The sequence below is a fragment of the Stegastes partitus genome, unplaced genomic scaffold (genome assembly GCF_000690725.1).
Source record: "Stegastes partitus isolate 25-593 unplaced genomic scaffold, Stegastes_partitus-1.0.2 Scaffold1455, whole genome shotgun sequence".
NCBI lineage: Eukaryota > Metazoa > Chordata > Actinopteri > Pomacentridae > Stegastes > Stegastes partitus.
Window position 1 is genome coordinate 93,670 of NW_007579186.1, and position 14,220 is coordinate 107,889.

General features: G+C 43.6%; 1 protein-coding gene across 1 annotated transcript in view; it reads left to right on the plus strand.

Annotated features, from left to right (window-relative positions):
- Window positions 1–4,391: 4,391 nt before the first annotated feature.
- Window positions 4,392–14,220, plus strand: part of LOC103370632 (mannosyl-oligosaccharide 1,2-alpha-mannosidase IB-like) — a gene marked incomplete at its 3' end in the record, with an annotated part of 99,426 nt that continues 89,597 nt past the window's right edge. The window contains exons 1-2 of the mRNA XM_008299752.1: window positions 4,392–4,690; window positions 6,076–6,596. Coding sequence (XP_008297974.1) covers window positions 6,283–6,596 — 314 coding nt within the window. The remainder of the gene's footprint in view (window positions 4,691–6,075; window positions 6,597–14,220) is intronic.

The window sequence follows — 14,220 nt, forward strand, 5'->3', positions numbered from 1 at the left end:
TGTGTTGTGTTCGCTGTTACTTCATGGACACGACTAAATGCATGATTAGAACAAGGTGTCAAACATTTGTGTTGTCTTTCAATAAATCCCATAAAGAAGACACAAGACCACTGAGCGATACTGAACACAGCAAGTAGTTTGACTTTCAGGTGCAACACTTTCAGCAGCACCAGCTGAGACTGAACAGGTGACTGTACTGATGCTTTTATACTGAATACTTGATGAGTTTTGTTTTTTCTACACAGGTTTCTGTTGGCTTTAATATATTCTCCCTCTGGTAAAGCAAAGGATTTGCTAAATGTTTTACAAACGCAGCTTGGACTTGAGTTGAACAAATGTTCACATTACGCTCTCTCTTGATTACTTTCTGCATAATGAGGTTGTTCATCTGAAGGAAAGAAGATTGAGGAAAGAACCGGAGGACATCATGTACTCTGTTGTTCCATAAAATCTCTCAGTGTGTGGGAGGCCAGTGCTGAGTTGTGCTTATCAGCCTAACGATGGTTTACAAAGACCTCTCTGTTTTATATGGCCCTGTTCTGCTCTTAACGCTCGCTTGATTTGCGGTTCGGTGCAAAGAAAACGTTGAAAGCATTTGCACGGTTGCCGCTTAATGTGAGTCCCATTCACCAGCTCTGACGCGGGCCTCCACGCCCCCGGCCGATCCACAACACCCGTCATCTCAAGGACGTGCAAAACGTATACGGAGAAACCCAACAAAACCAAAGTTAGCTGGTCTGTACAGTCACCCTCAGGTATTAAATCTCAGCTCTGTGTCCTATACAGCATCCAAAACATCATCTTAGTCGAATGGTTTCGCCTTCGCTGATCGCTCTGGAAAGTTGGAAACTCTTAACTTGTCACCAAAGACGACTCTGCTGTTGCTGTTCGGGCCTCTTGGCTGTTGAACTCCCACCTCGGAGCTACGCAGACAAACTACTTTATATCTCCTCTTAAGACTCACTTTTGTTATCTGACTTTTTCGTGACTGATGGTATTTGTTGTTGGGCCTGTTTATTGTCTCCATGCAGCTACTTTTATTACTGCATGTCACTGACTTGTTCCTCCCTGGACGTCTCTCAGGTATTTCTGGTTGTGCAGGTCTACCTGTCCAGTGTTTGTGTTGTCTTACTTGTTGCCTGTTTGTCTCTGCTGTTCTGTTCTCTCTGTCTTTGACCCTCAACCCAGCTGGTCGAGGCAGACGTCTGCTTTCACCAATGAAATATAACAATACATCAAAAAAATACTATAAAATAAAACAAAGCAAAAGACAATCCACATAAACAGGGGATCTGGGAGCTGCTTGGATTTGTTGGATTTTCATCCATATTTCATCTAAACTCTAAATTAATCAGGTTAATCTCCATAAATAATAAAGCTGAGGGCTCTCGGCCATTTCTATTAGCTCAGTTAACGCTTGTAATGTATAATACACTCGGGTCTTAGCTATAATATTATTACATTTCCACACTTAGCATCACTGCATAGTCTGGTGAAGTAGTATTTCATGTTGTTGGGTTTAATCCCATCCATCCATCCATCCATCCATCCATCATCTCTACACCTTAATCCTCACTGGGGTCATGGGGGGCGGGAGTCTATCCCAGCTGACTCAGGGTGAAGGCAGGTTCACCTGGACAGGTAACCAGTCTATCACAGGGCTACACTTAGAGACAGACAACCAAGCACACTCACATTCACACCTACGGACAATTTAGAATCACCAATTAACCTCAGCATGTTTCTGGACTGTGTGGGAGGAAGCCGGAGAACCCGGAGAGAACCCACACTGCACGGGGAGAACATGGAGACTCCACGCAGGAAGATCCCGGGTGTCCTCACCGGGACACCAACCGGTGACCTTTTAGCTGCCAGGTAATGATGCTAACCACTGAGCCACCTGCAGCCCCGGGTTTAAACACTAACAGGTAAATTATTCAGTTAGATTACATCATAACTACCACTGTTGGGTGACCTTAACCCCACTATTTACTCTTCTTACTTTCTTAACTCCAATAATTATCTTTTTTGCTGGACGGCACTTTGGTGCATCAGCTGTTGTCTTTAATAAGGTTTCTAATTAAAAAAAAACCCTTAACTGTTTTATCTGATTATATTACGCACTCAAGATGTTTTTGATTTCTTTGAATTTGTTTTCACTATTTGTCGAATCTGACATTTGTTTTATTTGCCACCTAAAGGAGCCACAATTCAGATCAAACCAAGTGTGGTGGAGATGGATGGGAGTCTGGGACGGGACCTTTTCATGCATCTTTTTCAAATCAGATGAATCTTTATGACGTGAAATCATCGGTTACAGCCAGTATTTGCTGCACATGAAGGAACTGTGTAACCGCATTCATCCGTCTGTCGCACACGATATCGAGGGCGCGTGAGATTTATAAGGATTTTAGCAAAACTTGAGATCAGATCAGATGTACTTTATGTGTCCCAGGAGGGTCATTTGTCTTGAGCGGCTGCGTAACAAACCAACATGTTGATAACATCTCTGCAGTCGAGTCGTTCATGTTAGACTTCAGCAGCTTTATAGTCAAAGGAACTAAAGAGTTATCGTAGCTGTTGTATCTAAACCTTGGAGAGCAGAAACGTTGGCCAGACGGGAGTGAATCAAAGTCAGCATGCGAGAAGAGTCTCAAGTCATTTGCTGAGCTGAGAGCAGTTTAGCTGAACATGGATTGAAGGTGAAGGTGGTCAACTTCCACTTTAGCCAGCTGCAATATTAGTATCATGTTCTACATATCGAACACACACTGTGGCACTGTGCTGCTTTATACCAAGTGGTTTTATGAGATAACTCCGTTCTGGTGGATCTGACCAAAAACCCAAAGTCACGACCCATGATGATAAGGTTGTTTATCACACAGACGCCCCGCCCGTAAACTCACGCTGCTCTATCATGTATGTGGCTGTAAATGGGACCACAGTTTAGAAAATTAACCCCATACTGTTCTGGAAAAGAGGGAGCTTTAATACCTCTGTGCTTCCACTAAAATGCGTTTCTTAATTCAAGGCTTTCAGTTTAGATATGTGTGACTGTTTTTTTTGTTTTAAATTTAGGACAGATGGAGTTTTGGAAAATATTATGGCAGAATTTAGAGAATTTCACATTTTCAGAAGTTGGATTTTTTCTGTTTTCACCCTCAGTGTTTAGAGTTTAGCTCAAGTATGTGTACGGGAACATTTAGAGACGACAGAATCGACTTCATGTGTTGTTCAGTTTCAACATAAAGACGACACGGAAGCGACTCGTAACTTTGCACAATATAAAGACGCCTGATGGAAAACAGGCCGTTGGTGTTGAATGCCCATTCTGTCTCATCTCTGTCAAGCTTCTAACTCCTTCACAGGAGTCATTGGTGTCCTCAGCCACTGGTTTCCTTTTCTTAATGACGGATTTAACTGGACTCCAAGACATATTCAGTGACTTGTATTTTTTTGTATCCATTCCCTGACTTTATTTGACTTATTAACCTTTTAATGAAGCAGCATAGAGTGTTCTTCATGATGTAGTCACATCCAGGAATGACTGGACCTTCCAGATACAGGCGTCTTTATACGACAACCCTCGGAGCTTCAGCAGAAAGCAACCTGACTTCCTTTTGTAGGTTTTTGAAGACTTTAGTCCACGTGAGCTGGAGTGACGATAAACATCTGAAGCTCCCCGTCGACCGATCCAAAGAAGCCTCCTCCATAAGAGGTGAAACATTTAAGAGCCTAAATAAGAAGTCCAGCTGATTTCTACTGAAGCTCCCTCGATCATCACGACCTGGATGACTGAGAATCCACACAGACACGTACTGCAATCACTGACACGCATTCACTGCACTGAGATGATTTAAAGTTTAGTTTATTAGTTTATTTGTGCAAGAGAAGCACAGAATTAGAGGAAACTGCACCAGAGTTAGCTAGCAGCTAATCTGCATCTGATGTCTCTGGACAGGTCCATAAAAAAGAACCACAAAACAATGAATGCATTAAACAATACAAAACTTAAAGAGATAATAACTGAAATCAGTAAAAAAAGAGATTATTTTACAATACATTTTTAATTAATTGCCATTAACTTGCAGAAATCTGTTTTCACTTTGACACAAAAGAGTTGTTTTTGTCATAAAAGCAGAATTAAATTGATCATGACTCAAAACTTCCAAAGGGGGTGAATACTTTTTGTCGGCACTGCAATTTTAAAAGAAGAAAATAAAAATCTGGTTAAATTATGCATTCCACAGCTTTAGAAATAATCCCAGCAGCAGCTCCAGGAGGCCTGTCTGCAGGTTTAGGGCATGTTTTCATTTATTTTTATTTATCTTTTAATGTGTGCTACATCATATTATGCAGGGGAACTGTGAGACGGCCCCTAAGTCGCTCAGGCTGAGTAGTTGATGCTGGATCTCCGAGCAGCAGCAGCAGCAGCAGCAGCAGCAGCAGCGGCTCCGTCAGTCCGTCGCTGCAGTCCGACAGAGCGGCCAGTCATCAACATCCGCCGGAGCGCCTGTAACGCTATGTGGCTCTGAAGCGACGGGAGAACGGAGAGGCTCCACAGCCGCCGGGTCACGACTGCGGCAAGCATCCAACGGACAATGAGGACACCCGCCGCCGCGACTCCCTCCGAAAGGCGCACCGGGAATTGTGGCTGGCGTCGATTTTCACCGAGCAAATGAGAAAGGAGGTGATGCAGCACAGCGGCGTCCACTCAGGAGACCGCCTCTGTCCGCTCCTAGCCTAGCTCGCTAGCTAGCTAGCTTAGCCAGCGCTAGCCGGAGTAGCTAGCTAGCAGGCTAGTCGCTTTCAAAGCTCGGGGCTTTAGCACAACTATAATGTCAACGAGCCCGAACGTGTACATCGGGATGTGTTATTTTTAATTTTTAAACCACTTTTCTTCTTGGGTAGTTTATTGTACGCTGTACTTCCCCCTCCGCTAGCCGTTATTAGCAGGATAAGTTAGCTTGTTAGCTAGCATTTTTTTTTTTTTTTTGTATCGGCTAATCAGCTCACACAGGCTGGCACTGTCAGAGAATGAACTTGGTATTCTGTGTGGACGCGCCGAGACATCGTAGCTTCATACCGAGCTGATTGGGGAAAAAACCACAGGGTAGGAAATAAATAAAACGGGCTGAGATAAACGTTTGTGATAACGCCTGGCTTTCTGTTATCCCCTTCGGGCTTTTAAAGGGGCTGCTCGCTTGATTTGCATCCATCCTTCACACTCGGAGCAGGAATCAAACACTCGTCTCTTCTTTCAACATACGCGGCCACTAGAGGATACAGACGTTTTTTTTCTCTCTCTCTCTCACCAAGTGCAGCCACATGGGTATCACACAGATTAGTTCACATTAAATAGACATGCATGCGGTGTTTGTTGCCCCCTTTCACCAGACTGCTGTGAATTGTTATTCCGGTCGACTCCTGTGGATGCCAGTGGCAGGAGCACGCAGCCTTATCTTGTAATTTTATCAGTCTGATAGCAAGATATGCACAATTCACCGCAACAAAAACTGGGATGCTGGGCTCATTCTGCAGTCCTGACAGTGATGCCTGTTTGCCCAGAGGACAGCTGATCACACAGATACTGCGCAGCCTCTCGGCACCTCTGGAGGAATATGTCATTTTCCTCATGGCCGAAGGATTGAAGTGTTTTGTGTGAGGTGACATGTTGTTAAATCCTCCGCAGCATGCCAGAGAGTTGTTTTATTACGCTGGTATTTCAGCTAACCCCTTGATAACATGACATTTATGTTTTTTTTTGTGGCCATGTGTCTTGATTGCGGTTCAGGGCTCAGTGGGAGCCCGTCAGGGAGCTGCTGCAAAGGGTTTGGACAAATGACAACTACAGGAGAGACTATAAAGGGTATCGGCTCGTCTCTCCTGACAGAACAGAGAGTGCCGAGTGGAGGATAGAGTGGTTGAAGTGAAAGGAGGCACAAACAAGGTTTTTTTCTAAAATGGTGGCAGTTTTCTGCTAACTATGTTCCAAGTGGGCTTTTGTTTTACTTCTTTCTTGGTCTGCACCTTCGTCCTCGATGCTAACTCCGTCTACTGATGTGTGTTTTGCAGAATCGTCATGACCCTGCTGACTCGTCACTCCTCCACTGAGGGACCTCGGCTCGTTTTGGTTTCCGGATTTACCAACGCAGGGATGAGATAATAAAGCCAACCAGCCGGTCGGTGCATGCTGCTACAACAACACCTGTGGCACCCGTAGAAACCCACACCCCCCCCTTCCCTCCCCTCGAGTTGATTTGGTTTTCCGACACTGGAAACATGACGACGCCGGCTCTCCTGCCACTGTCGGGCCGCAGGATACCCACTCTGTCGCCGGGCGCCTCCTCTTTCCCGCATCACCGGGCGACGTTGAGGCTGTCCGAGAAGTTCATCCTCCTCCTCATCCTCAGTGCCTTCATCACCTTATGCTTTGGGGCCTTCTTTTTCCTCCCGGACAATTCCAAGCACAAGCGGTTCGACCTGGGCTTGGAGGACGTGCTCATCCCTCACATTGACACGCCCAAAGAGGGGAAGCACGCCTCGGGACAGGTGATCATACATGGACAGGGAGGACACGACGAGCACAGACACAGGTACGGGTTGAGTGTTGTGGTTTGTCTTGGCGTGTGAAAGAAGTCTCATCTTTGTAAATGCACCAAAAACGAAGCTGCTGTAAAAAAAAAAGTGGTGTAATGGATCCTGGGTGTTTAGAGGCAGGTCAGAACAGGTGTTTCTTACCTGTCTTTGTCCCTCGTCCCTTTGTGCAGGGCCTGCTCTGAGAACTCTCACCCCTTGTGTGCAATTGAACCGTTTTTAACGACAGGAATTTTACAGCTTTGGGCCACGGTTTTGTCGTACCGTCCTACGGGCAGACGTTGTTGAACCGGATGAGCGAGAACACACAGGCTGTTTGAAAAGCTTTAGTAAGTGCTTAAACAGGCTTGGAAATTACTGCCTGCCATGAGCTCAATACTGGTAAATTTTGGCTGCAGCTTTTACATTTGTCGTGTGGTTTTTGTCGAGCGTCCGTGGCCGGTCGCCAGCCAGCGTTCTGAGGCTCTTCACCCCCCTTCCTCCTCCTAAATCAGATTCATACTTGGCTCCTCGGCCGCTGTGCTGGACAAGTTTCATGCCCAGATATCAGATGTTATTCTCACCTCCAGTTACTTTCAAAGGGAATTCTGTCATGTAGACATTTCAATATGTATTTTAAAAAAAGAAGAGGCTGTAATGTTTACTGCTGGATTAGTTTGTGATGACAAAAAGCACATGTGCCAGAGAGTGGGTGGCAAAAAAAAAAAAAAAAGACTCTCCTGGAAAAGGTCATCTACATGCTTGTAATGGAGGTCATTCCATCTTTTCCTGAGTGCTTTACAAGGTGTTAAAAGCGGTTTCTCAAGCAGTTTCACAGTAGGGACCGTCGAGTGTTGCCTCCTCGTTCCCCGTGGTGCCTTTCCATATTTTTATTTTCTTTTACTCTGAAAGCCTTTTAAGACCCTGGGATGCCGCCTGCTTGAAATAACATAATTATTGTTGTCCGGTGACTCACATGGAACAGACAGCGCTGGGCTCAAGTGGCGTTTTTGTCGGATTTACGAGGGTTTTTATTTTTTTGAACTACACGAGTAGTAGGAGGCTTCGGAGATGTTCTCGCTCCGTTTAGAGGCGGGACGGGACTCCGGAGTGAAACATGACGACGCTGCGTTTGACAGTTTGGCTGCAAGTGTTCCTGTGTTTTTTTTTCCCCGATGCATATTACTTCTGTTCACATTCCCAGTGAGCTGCGGACCGTTCGGTGCAGCTTCCTCTGTGATAAACACATCTGTACATTTTTAATTACATTTTTTTTAAAGATTGCAGATTTGTAATTGGCAGACCTCCGCTGGATGTAACGACATGCCTGTGTCAAACCACCACAAATGACACACATTCATATTTAATTGAGTTTTCGAGAACGATGTGGACGTGTTTTATTAACATTCGGAGGTCTGAGTGTGATTAAAAGGGCAGCCGCTGAGATAACAGTTTAAGATGTTGTGGAGGAGGAAACCTCACCGAGACCTCTTCAAATGAGTTTTATGCAAATTAAAAGTTTGGAACAATTCACCCCCCGTGTGTTTAAACGTACACAGGTGCTTTTTTTCCCCTCCCTCCGCTTATGGAGGTAAGTTTTTATTTGGGTTCGGCTGCCTCAGCTGTTCTTACAGTCGTGCTTCGGAGGACCTCGGTTCAAACAGCCCCCTGGAAAAAAAAACGAGGCGCGATAGCATTTAAAGAGACCCTCAGGAACGCAGGCGGCCTCGTAATCATTTCACCTTTTACTTCCCTGCAGAACGCCGGCTATCTGCGCCACCGGTTCAACCTGGTAATAGTCTTATAAAAGCTTCTGAGGGGAGCAAAGGTTGTTAATCTGGTGGCGGGGGGCGTAAGCCGCCTGTTCTGGTGAATTTCCAGAGGTATTGACAAATGGCTAGAAACGGGGCTAAAGGTGCGCCTGGCTCTGAGCACATCTGGGTTTCCTGTTTGGCTGCACATCTTGATTTGCTTTTGGAAGCACAGAGGAAGTGATTTTGCGTCACAGTTTTATCCTGTTCTTAGAGCACGTTATTTATGTTGTATGTTTCAAGTTCCTTTATTACACACTCCTACTTCCTTGGATGTATAACCAAGGAAACGCTCGCTATTTTTAGGTCGCCTCTGTGTGACGTTATTTGGCTTCTTTAACATGTGGTGATGTGTTTTTTTTTTTTTTTAACCTAACATGAGCTGACGTACCTGAGGCTCGCTTTAAATGAGCAGCAGGAAACTCGTTAACCTTTTCACATTTACACTGCAAATGACCCTCAATGCAAAACTTTCTCCGCCAACATGAATATTTAAAGGCTTGAATGTCACTCAGCTGTCCTGTGTTTGGTCCAGTACAGGACTGCCTGTAAACCGATGATCGGGTCAGAACAAATACAGAACTGCAGTTGGTTTAAATGCTGTCAAGTAGGTGAGTGTTTGAGTCGTCCGTGGTTGACGTCTTGATTGCTTTCTATGATCGGAGAACTATTATAATCGATTGCTAAAGGGCTCAGCTGGTTCATCAGGTGTGATTTAGGGCTCTGCCAATGTCACGGAGAGCTTTCACAGACACATGTTAACGTGCTGTTAGCTAGCAGAGCTGCAGCGGTGAATCGGTTGATCGATTAGTTGTCAGCTAATAAATTAATGTTTTGGGGGCATTTTTTAAAGCTGTGTTGGTGAAATGAGTCCCTCAGTTGAATGATGTTTTGGGTTTTTTGCCTTTCTATCTCTGGCTTATGACTGGAATTATATAAACTGAAGTACATGTGTTGTTTTTTGTAAATTTGACAGAGGAAGTCTTCAGATTCCCGCATCTTAAATGTGAACATGTTGTGGTTTATTTACACCTTTTTGACGTTTAACTGTATGTATTTCAGATGTGGACCAAACAAGACATCACGTTTGGCTTTGGGAAAAACTGATTGTCACCATTTTCTGACAAACAACTGATTGATTTATCGAGTAATTAACTCAGAGTTATAATAACCCTTAATTGCAGCCCTACTACCTGATAACTAGCTGCTTAATGGAGACATTTAGAGATGTTTTTATTTGTGTTTTTTATAAATTCAGGGGCGTATAGCTTAGCTGCATGCATTATTATAAAAACACAAAGGTCCAGGATCCCATAGTTGACCGTTTCTAAGCTGAATTAAAGTGGAAACCCCGTGGACGTCTGTGTGCAGCAGCAGGATTGTTGGGGTATGATACTGTGTCAAGCTTTACATAGAGCGAGGCCGTTAATGAGGCAGCGTTGGTTGTGTTTTTGAACCGACTCACCTAACGCAGCGCTAGCCGCGAGCGGCGCTCTTCATTTGAAAGGAGGGCAAGAGGTTGTGTTGACACAAGCAGTGACATTTTATCAGCGGGGTAGCCGACGGCAGGTACAGCAGCAATAAAGCCTCTCATCACCTCTTAGCATCACACATGTCGACTTTATATCCACCGCCGACTGTGAACCGAATACTGTATTTTTAAAAGAGGCAGTTTGCCGTGAACACAGATGATTGTGCCTCCAGATTATCATGTGATGAAAAGAAACACTGGATGTGCTGCTATCATGTAGTGGAGCTGGGAAATACCTCCAGAGGATTTGTACTCTGACAGGATCATTACATGCTGTTCCTTTCTGACAACATTCTCTTGTCATGTTGACATTTTGTGAACAAACTGTAGTTTCAAAGTCGTGTATTCTGGATGTTTTCCTGTCTGACGTGTACCAATGAACCACAGCGATGATGTACGAAATTATTATTACATTGATTGTTTTATTTGTGTTTGTGTTCGTTAAAAGGATTAGCTGATTACTTGATTAGTTTCAAGGAAAGATGTCAAAAAAAAAAAAACCTTCAATGTGAGCATTTTGGCTTTTTCTGTTTTATGTCATTGTAAAGTGAATATTTGTGGATTTTGGTTTGACGGATGAAACGACAACTAGTGATGGAAAAAAATCATCAGCTGTTTGCGATAATATGAAGTTGGAAAACGTTTTTTTCATTATTGTCATTTTATGAATTAAGCACCAAAAGCTCAAACTCTCTCGTGTGAAACTACGTGACTGGTTTACTCAGACGACAGAGGTTCGTCTGTTTAGACCTAAAGCAGCCAAATGAATGTGTCCGAATTGTGTTCTACTGTCCAGCTTTTGGAAATTACGACACGAGCGTTCACGCTGGGTTCCTGCCAGAGCGCCCAGCGGGTTTGACAGGCGTGCCATCTGCCACCAAAATTAACCACAATTTGACCGTGTGCGTGTCCCTTTTAGTTAGTGTGTGGTTGTCAGTTAGTGCTTTATGATCACGAGGGGAAAAAAAAAAAAAAGGCATGTTATGTATGTGTTTGTTTTCCCGCCATGTTTCAGGTTTATTGTCATGAAGGTTTTGATTTTTATCCCGATCATGTCATCGACTCGACAGATCAACGGCCTGTTTGTGGTTTAGGAATTAAATACTGCAATGTTCTGGTTTCGGAGTGATTATTTGGCTTCGTGTTCTAATAAATCAGGTGTTTTCTCGGTGAACTTGCCTCGACATCCAGGCTAGTTTTAAAATTGTCAGGCTGACTTGTAGCCTTAACCTGTGAGCTTTTCTAATTGCTCGTGCGATTGTATTTTGTCATAAAATATTACATCAAAACAAACGAGCTGCTGCAGGCGAGTCGTGTTTCTGAAGCCTGTTTCCGTCTCCCTCTGAACCTTTCAAATATTCCACCTTTAGCACAAACGATGTCACCTCGTCTTCACTCACGTGGGATCTGCTCACCTCGTACCAAACACCGAGCTGCAGGCACGAATAAAAACAAACTGTGTGGACGCCCTGTTTGCTACTAAAACGACCAATCAGGGAAAACTGGCCGGTTGACCATTTAATACGACTGTCGGTAAACATTTATTAGACTTCTTGTGCGCTGAATCTTGAAGGTCCAACATCTGCTGCTCGTACCTGTTCCAACTGGATTAGCAGGACTGGATTAGTCACTGCAGCGGTGACCCGTGTTTTAACTGTGATGATGAGAAGTGTGAGTCAAGTAATATTCACCCAAGGTAGAAGAAAATGTACCGGCACAATCTGCTCACAGCGCGTCCCGCTCCTAATGGATTTTAGCGCGGCGACCGCGAATAACCTGGTTTTACCACTTATTGCCTTGCCAGTTATTGTTAGCGTTGCTTCGCTTTGCACGCTCCGACGTGGCCATAAATCAGCGCGGCGGCGCGGCGGATCATCTTTAAGGCTCGGGCCAACATGAAAGTGCACTTATTTATCATATTTAGAGCGATCTCAGATATCATTCCTCTGTGGTCACGCCTGGTTCGCCTGTCAGCTGCAGAGTAAATCTGGGTTTGTGTGCAGCGTTTAACAGAAGAGCTCGTATTCTCCTCATAACGTGAATCATCACACGGCAGGACTTGATGCTCACGTTTTTTTTTTTTTAAATCCAATGAGCACGTCAACAACTTCAGGGCCACAACTAATCAAACAGAGCTGTGGCAATTAATTAATGAGGTCATCTGTGGTTTGCTGGTAAATTAATCGGCGACTTGATTGGTTTGAGTAAATGTTTAAGCGAAGAATATCTTGAATATCTCTGGCTTGTGGACAAAACAGTAACGGACAGATGTGTTTCTCCTTAACTGTGGGATACAAAGAGACACGTACAAGGAGCAACGATCTGGTATTTGAATATAAAAACATGAATAAAGTGGGTTTTTGATTTGTTTCTATATGTATATAAATACTTTATATTTGCTTTCAGCTCTATAAACGGTATGAGCAGGATTAACACCTCAGTCGTGAATAAATAAATGCTCCCACATCTCTATTATTATCTTCATTGTTCTTTAAAGCGGTGACGGAAACGTTTATTCTATACCTCTAATCTAACATCATGACCTAAGTGTTATTGTACCTATAATAATAATAATAATAATAATATGCTGTAGTTGAAAAGTTGTCCCTTTAATATTTATCTGTATAACAACAATAACAATAAAAAAAAGTGCTTTAAGGGGAAATTACAATAGAATAATTCAGCGCAATTAAAAAATAGCACTAAATGAAGTCCGTGACAGTACAGAAAACAAACAAGGAGACTTTTATTTCACTTTAAGTTGATCTTTCAGCCTGTTTAAATTGTATTATTTTATGCAGAGAGACATTTTATTTTTATCTTTTGGGGTCTGTACATGTGTGCTTTCATAGTTACTTATCCTGGAGCTGCAATTAATGATTAATCAACTATTTCAGTGTACAATAAGGTAAAAATTGTTGATAAGTGTTTCCAAAAACCCACGATGACGTCCTCAAATGTCTATTTTTATCCACAACCCAACGATATTTTATTGTTTATTGTCATGTAGGAGTAACGAAACCATCAGAGAATTTCGACTTAAAGCTTCAAACAGACTCTTGCAAACCATCTTAACTTGCATTTGGTGCATTCATTAACGTAATGTTTTGGTTGTAGAGTTTAATCCGGTAAGTAATTTGGTGCACAACGTTTGGAAATCTTAAATATTGCCACTAAAGACCTGCATAGCGTTGGGAGGTTTAACCACCAAAAGAAAGATGATTCTTCTCAACACCATATAGAACATGTCAGTCAACAATGTCAAGAAGAGAAACTACAACTGTTGCACCTAAATATTTACGTTTTATGGGTTAAAAACAAGGAAAGAAATGCTCAGAGTCTGCTGCGTTCACAACATGACGTGCAGGTTTTATGGAAATAAACCTGCAACCTGAACAAACAAACATAGCAGAGAGGAGAGACGAAACGAAGAACCCTCATGAAACATCACAGTCATGCATTGGCTTTGCACCCTCATCCTGGCTCAAATGCAAAACATACGAAGCAAAAAAATAAACTTTTTATATCCACAAACAGAGCTTGTAGACACGACCAGCTGGTCACAGCGGTAAAAGCATCCGGTCAAAACTGACTCAAATAGACAATCGAAATAAATGAATCGATTAATCGCTGCAGCTCTGATTCGACTTTATGCTTCTGGTGTCTGTTTGCATTACGTCTATGACCACACGGAGCTTTGCAGGTTTGTGCAGTAATCCTGCGTCGCTGTGACCCGCTGACGCTCAGCGCCGGTCGGTTTGGAATGAAGCTCGACGCCGTCCACGCCGATGTGCAAACAGAGCGAGAGTGTAGGGAGAGCGGGTGGGAGGTGGGATGGAAACGAGATGAATTCTTGATGTGGTTTTTGGCCTGATGAGTGGATTACATGACGGTTCAGCGCTGCCTCTGTGTGTGTGTGTGTGTGTGTGTGTGTGTGTGTGTGTGGGGCTTTGCGTTTTACAGCGAGCACACATCTGTATTTTTTTTTTTCCCCCTGTTGCAGCTGTAAGTGAAACGCTTGCACCGTTGAGCTCAGTCGCTCAACCTGGAAAGAACAGCAGAGCGGTGTGCAGACGGCTTCACACTGTTTGGTAGATTGAAGGGGAGCGGAGCTGTGTAAAACTGGCCTCTGTTGTTCAGAGAACTGAGTGTACCTCGCCAACATAAAAGGAGCTTTTCACACATCCATCACCGCCGTTGAACATTATTACATTTTACATCTGAAGCCAGTCTACGGGCCTGATCGAGTCAAGCTTCTTTTTTCTTTGTCGTGAACCTAAATTGCAGCATTTTTAACTCGAT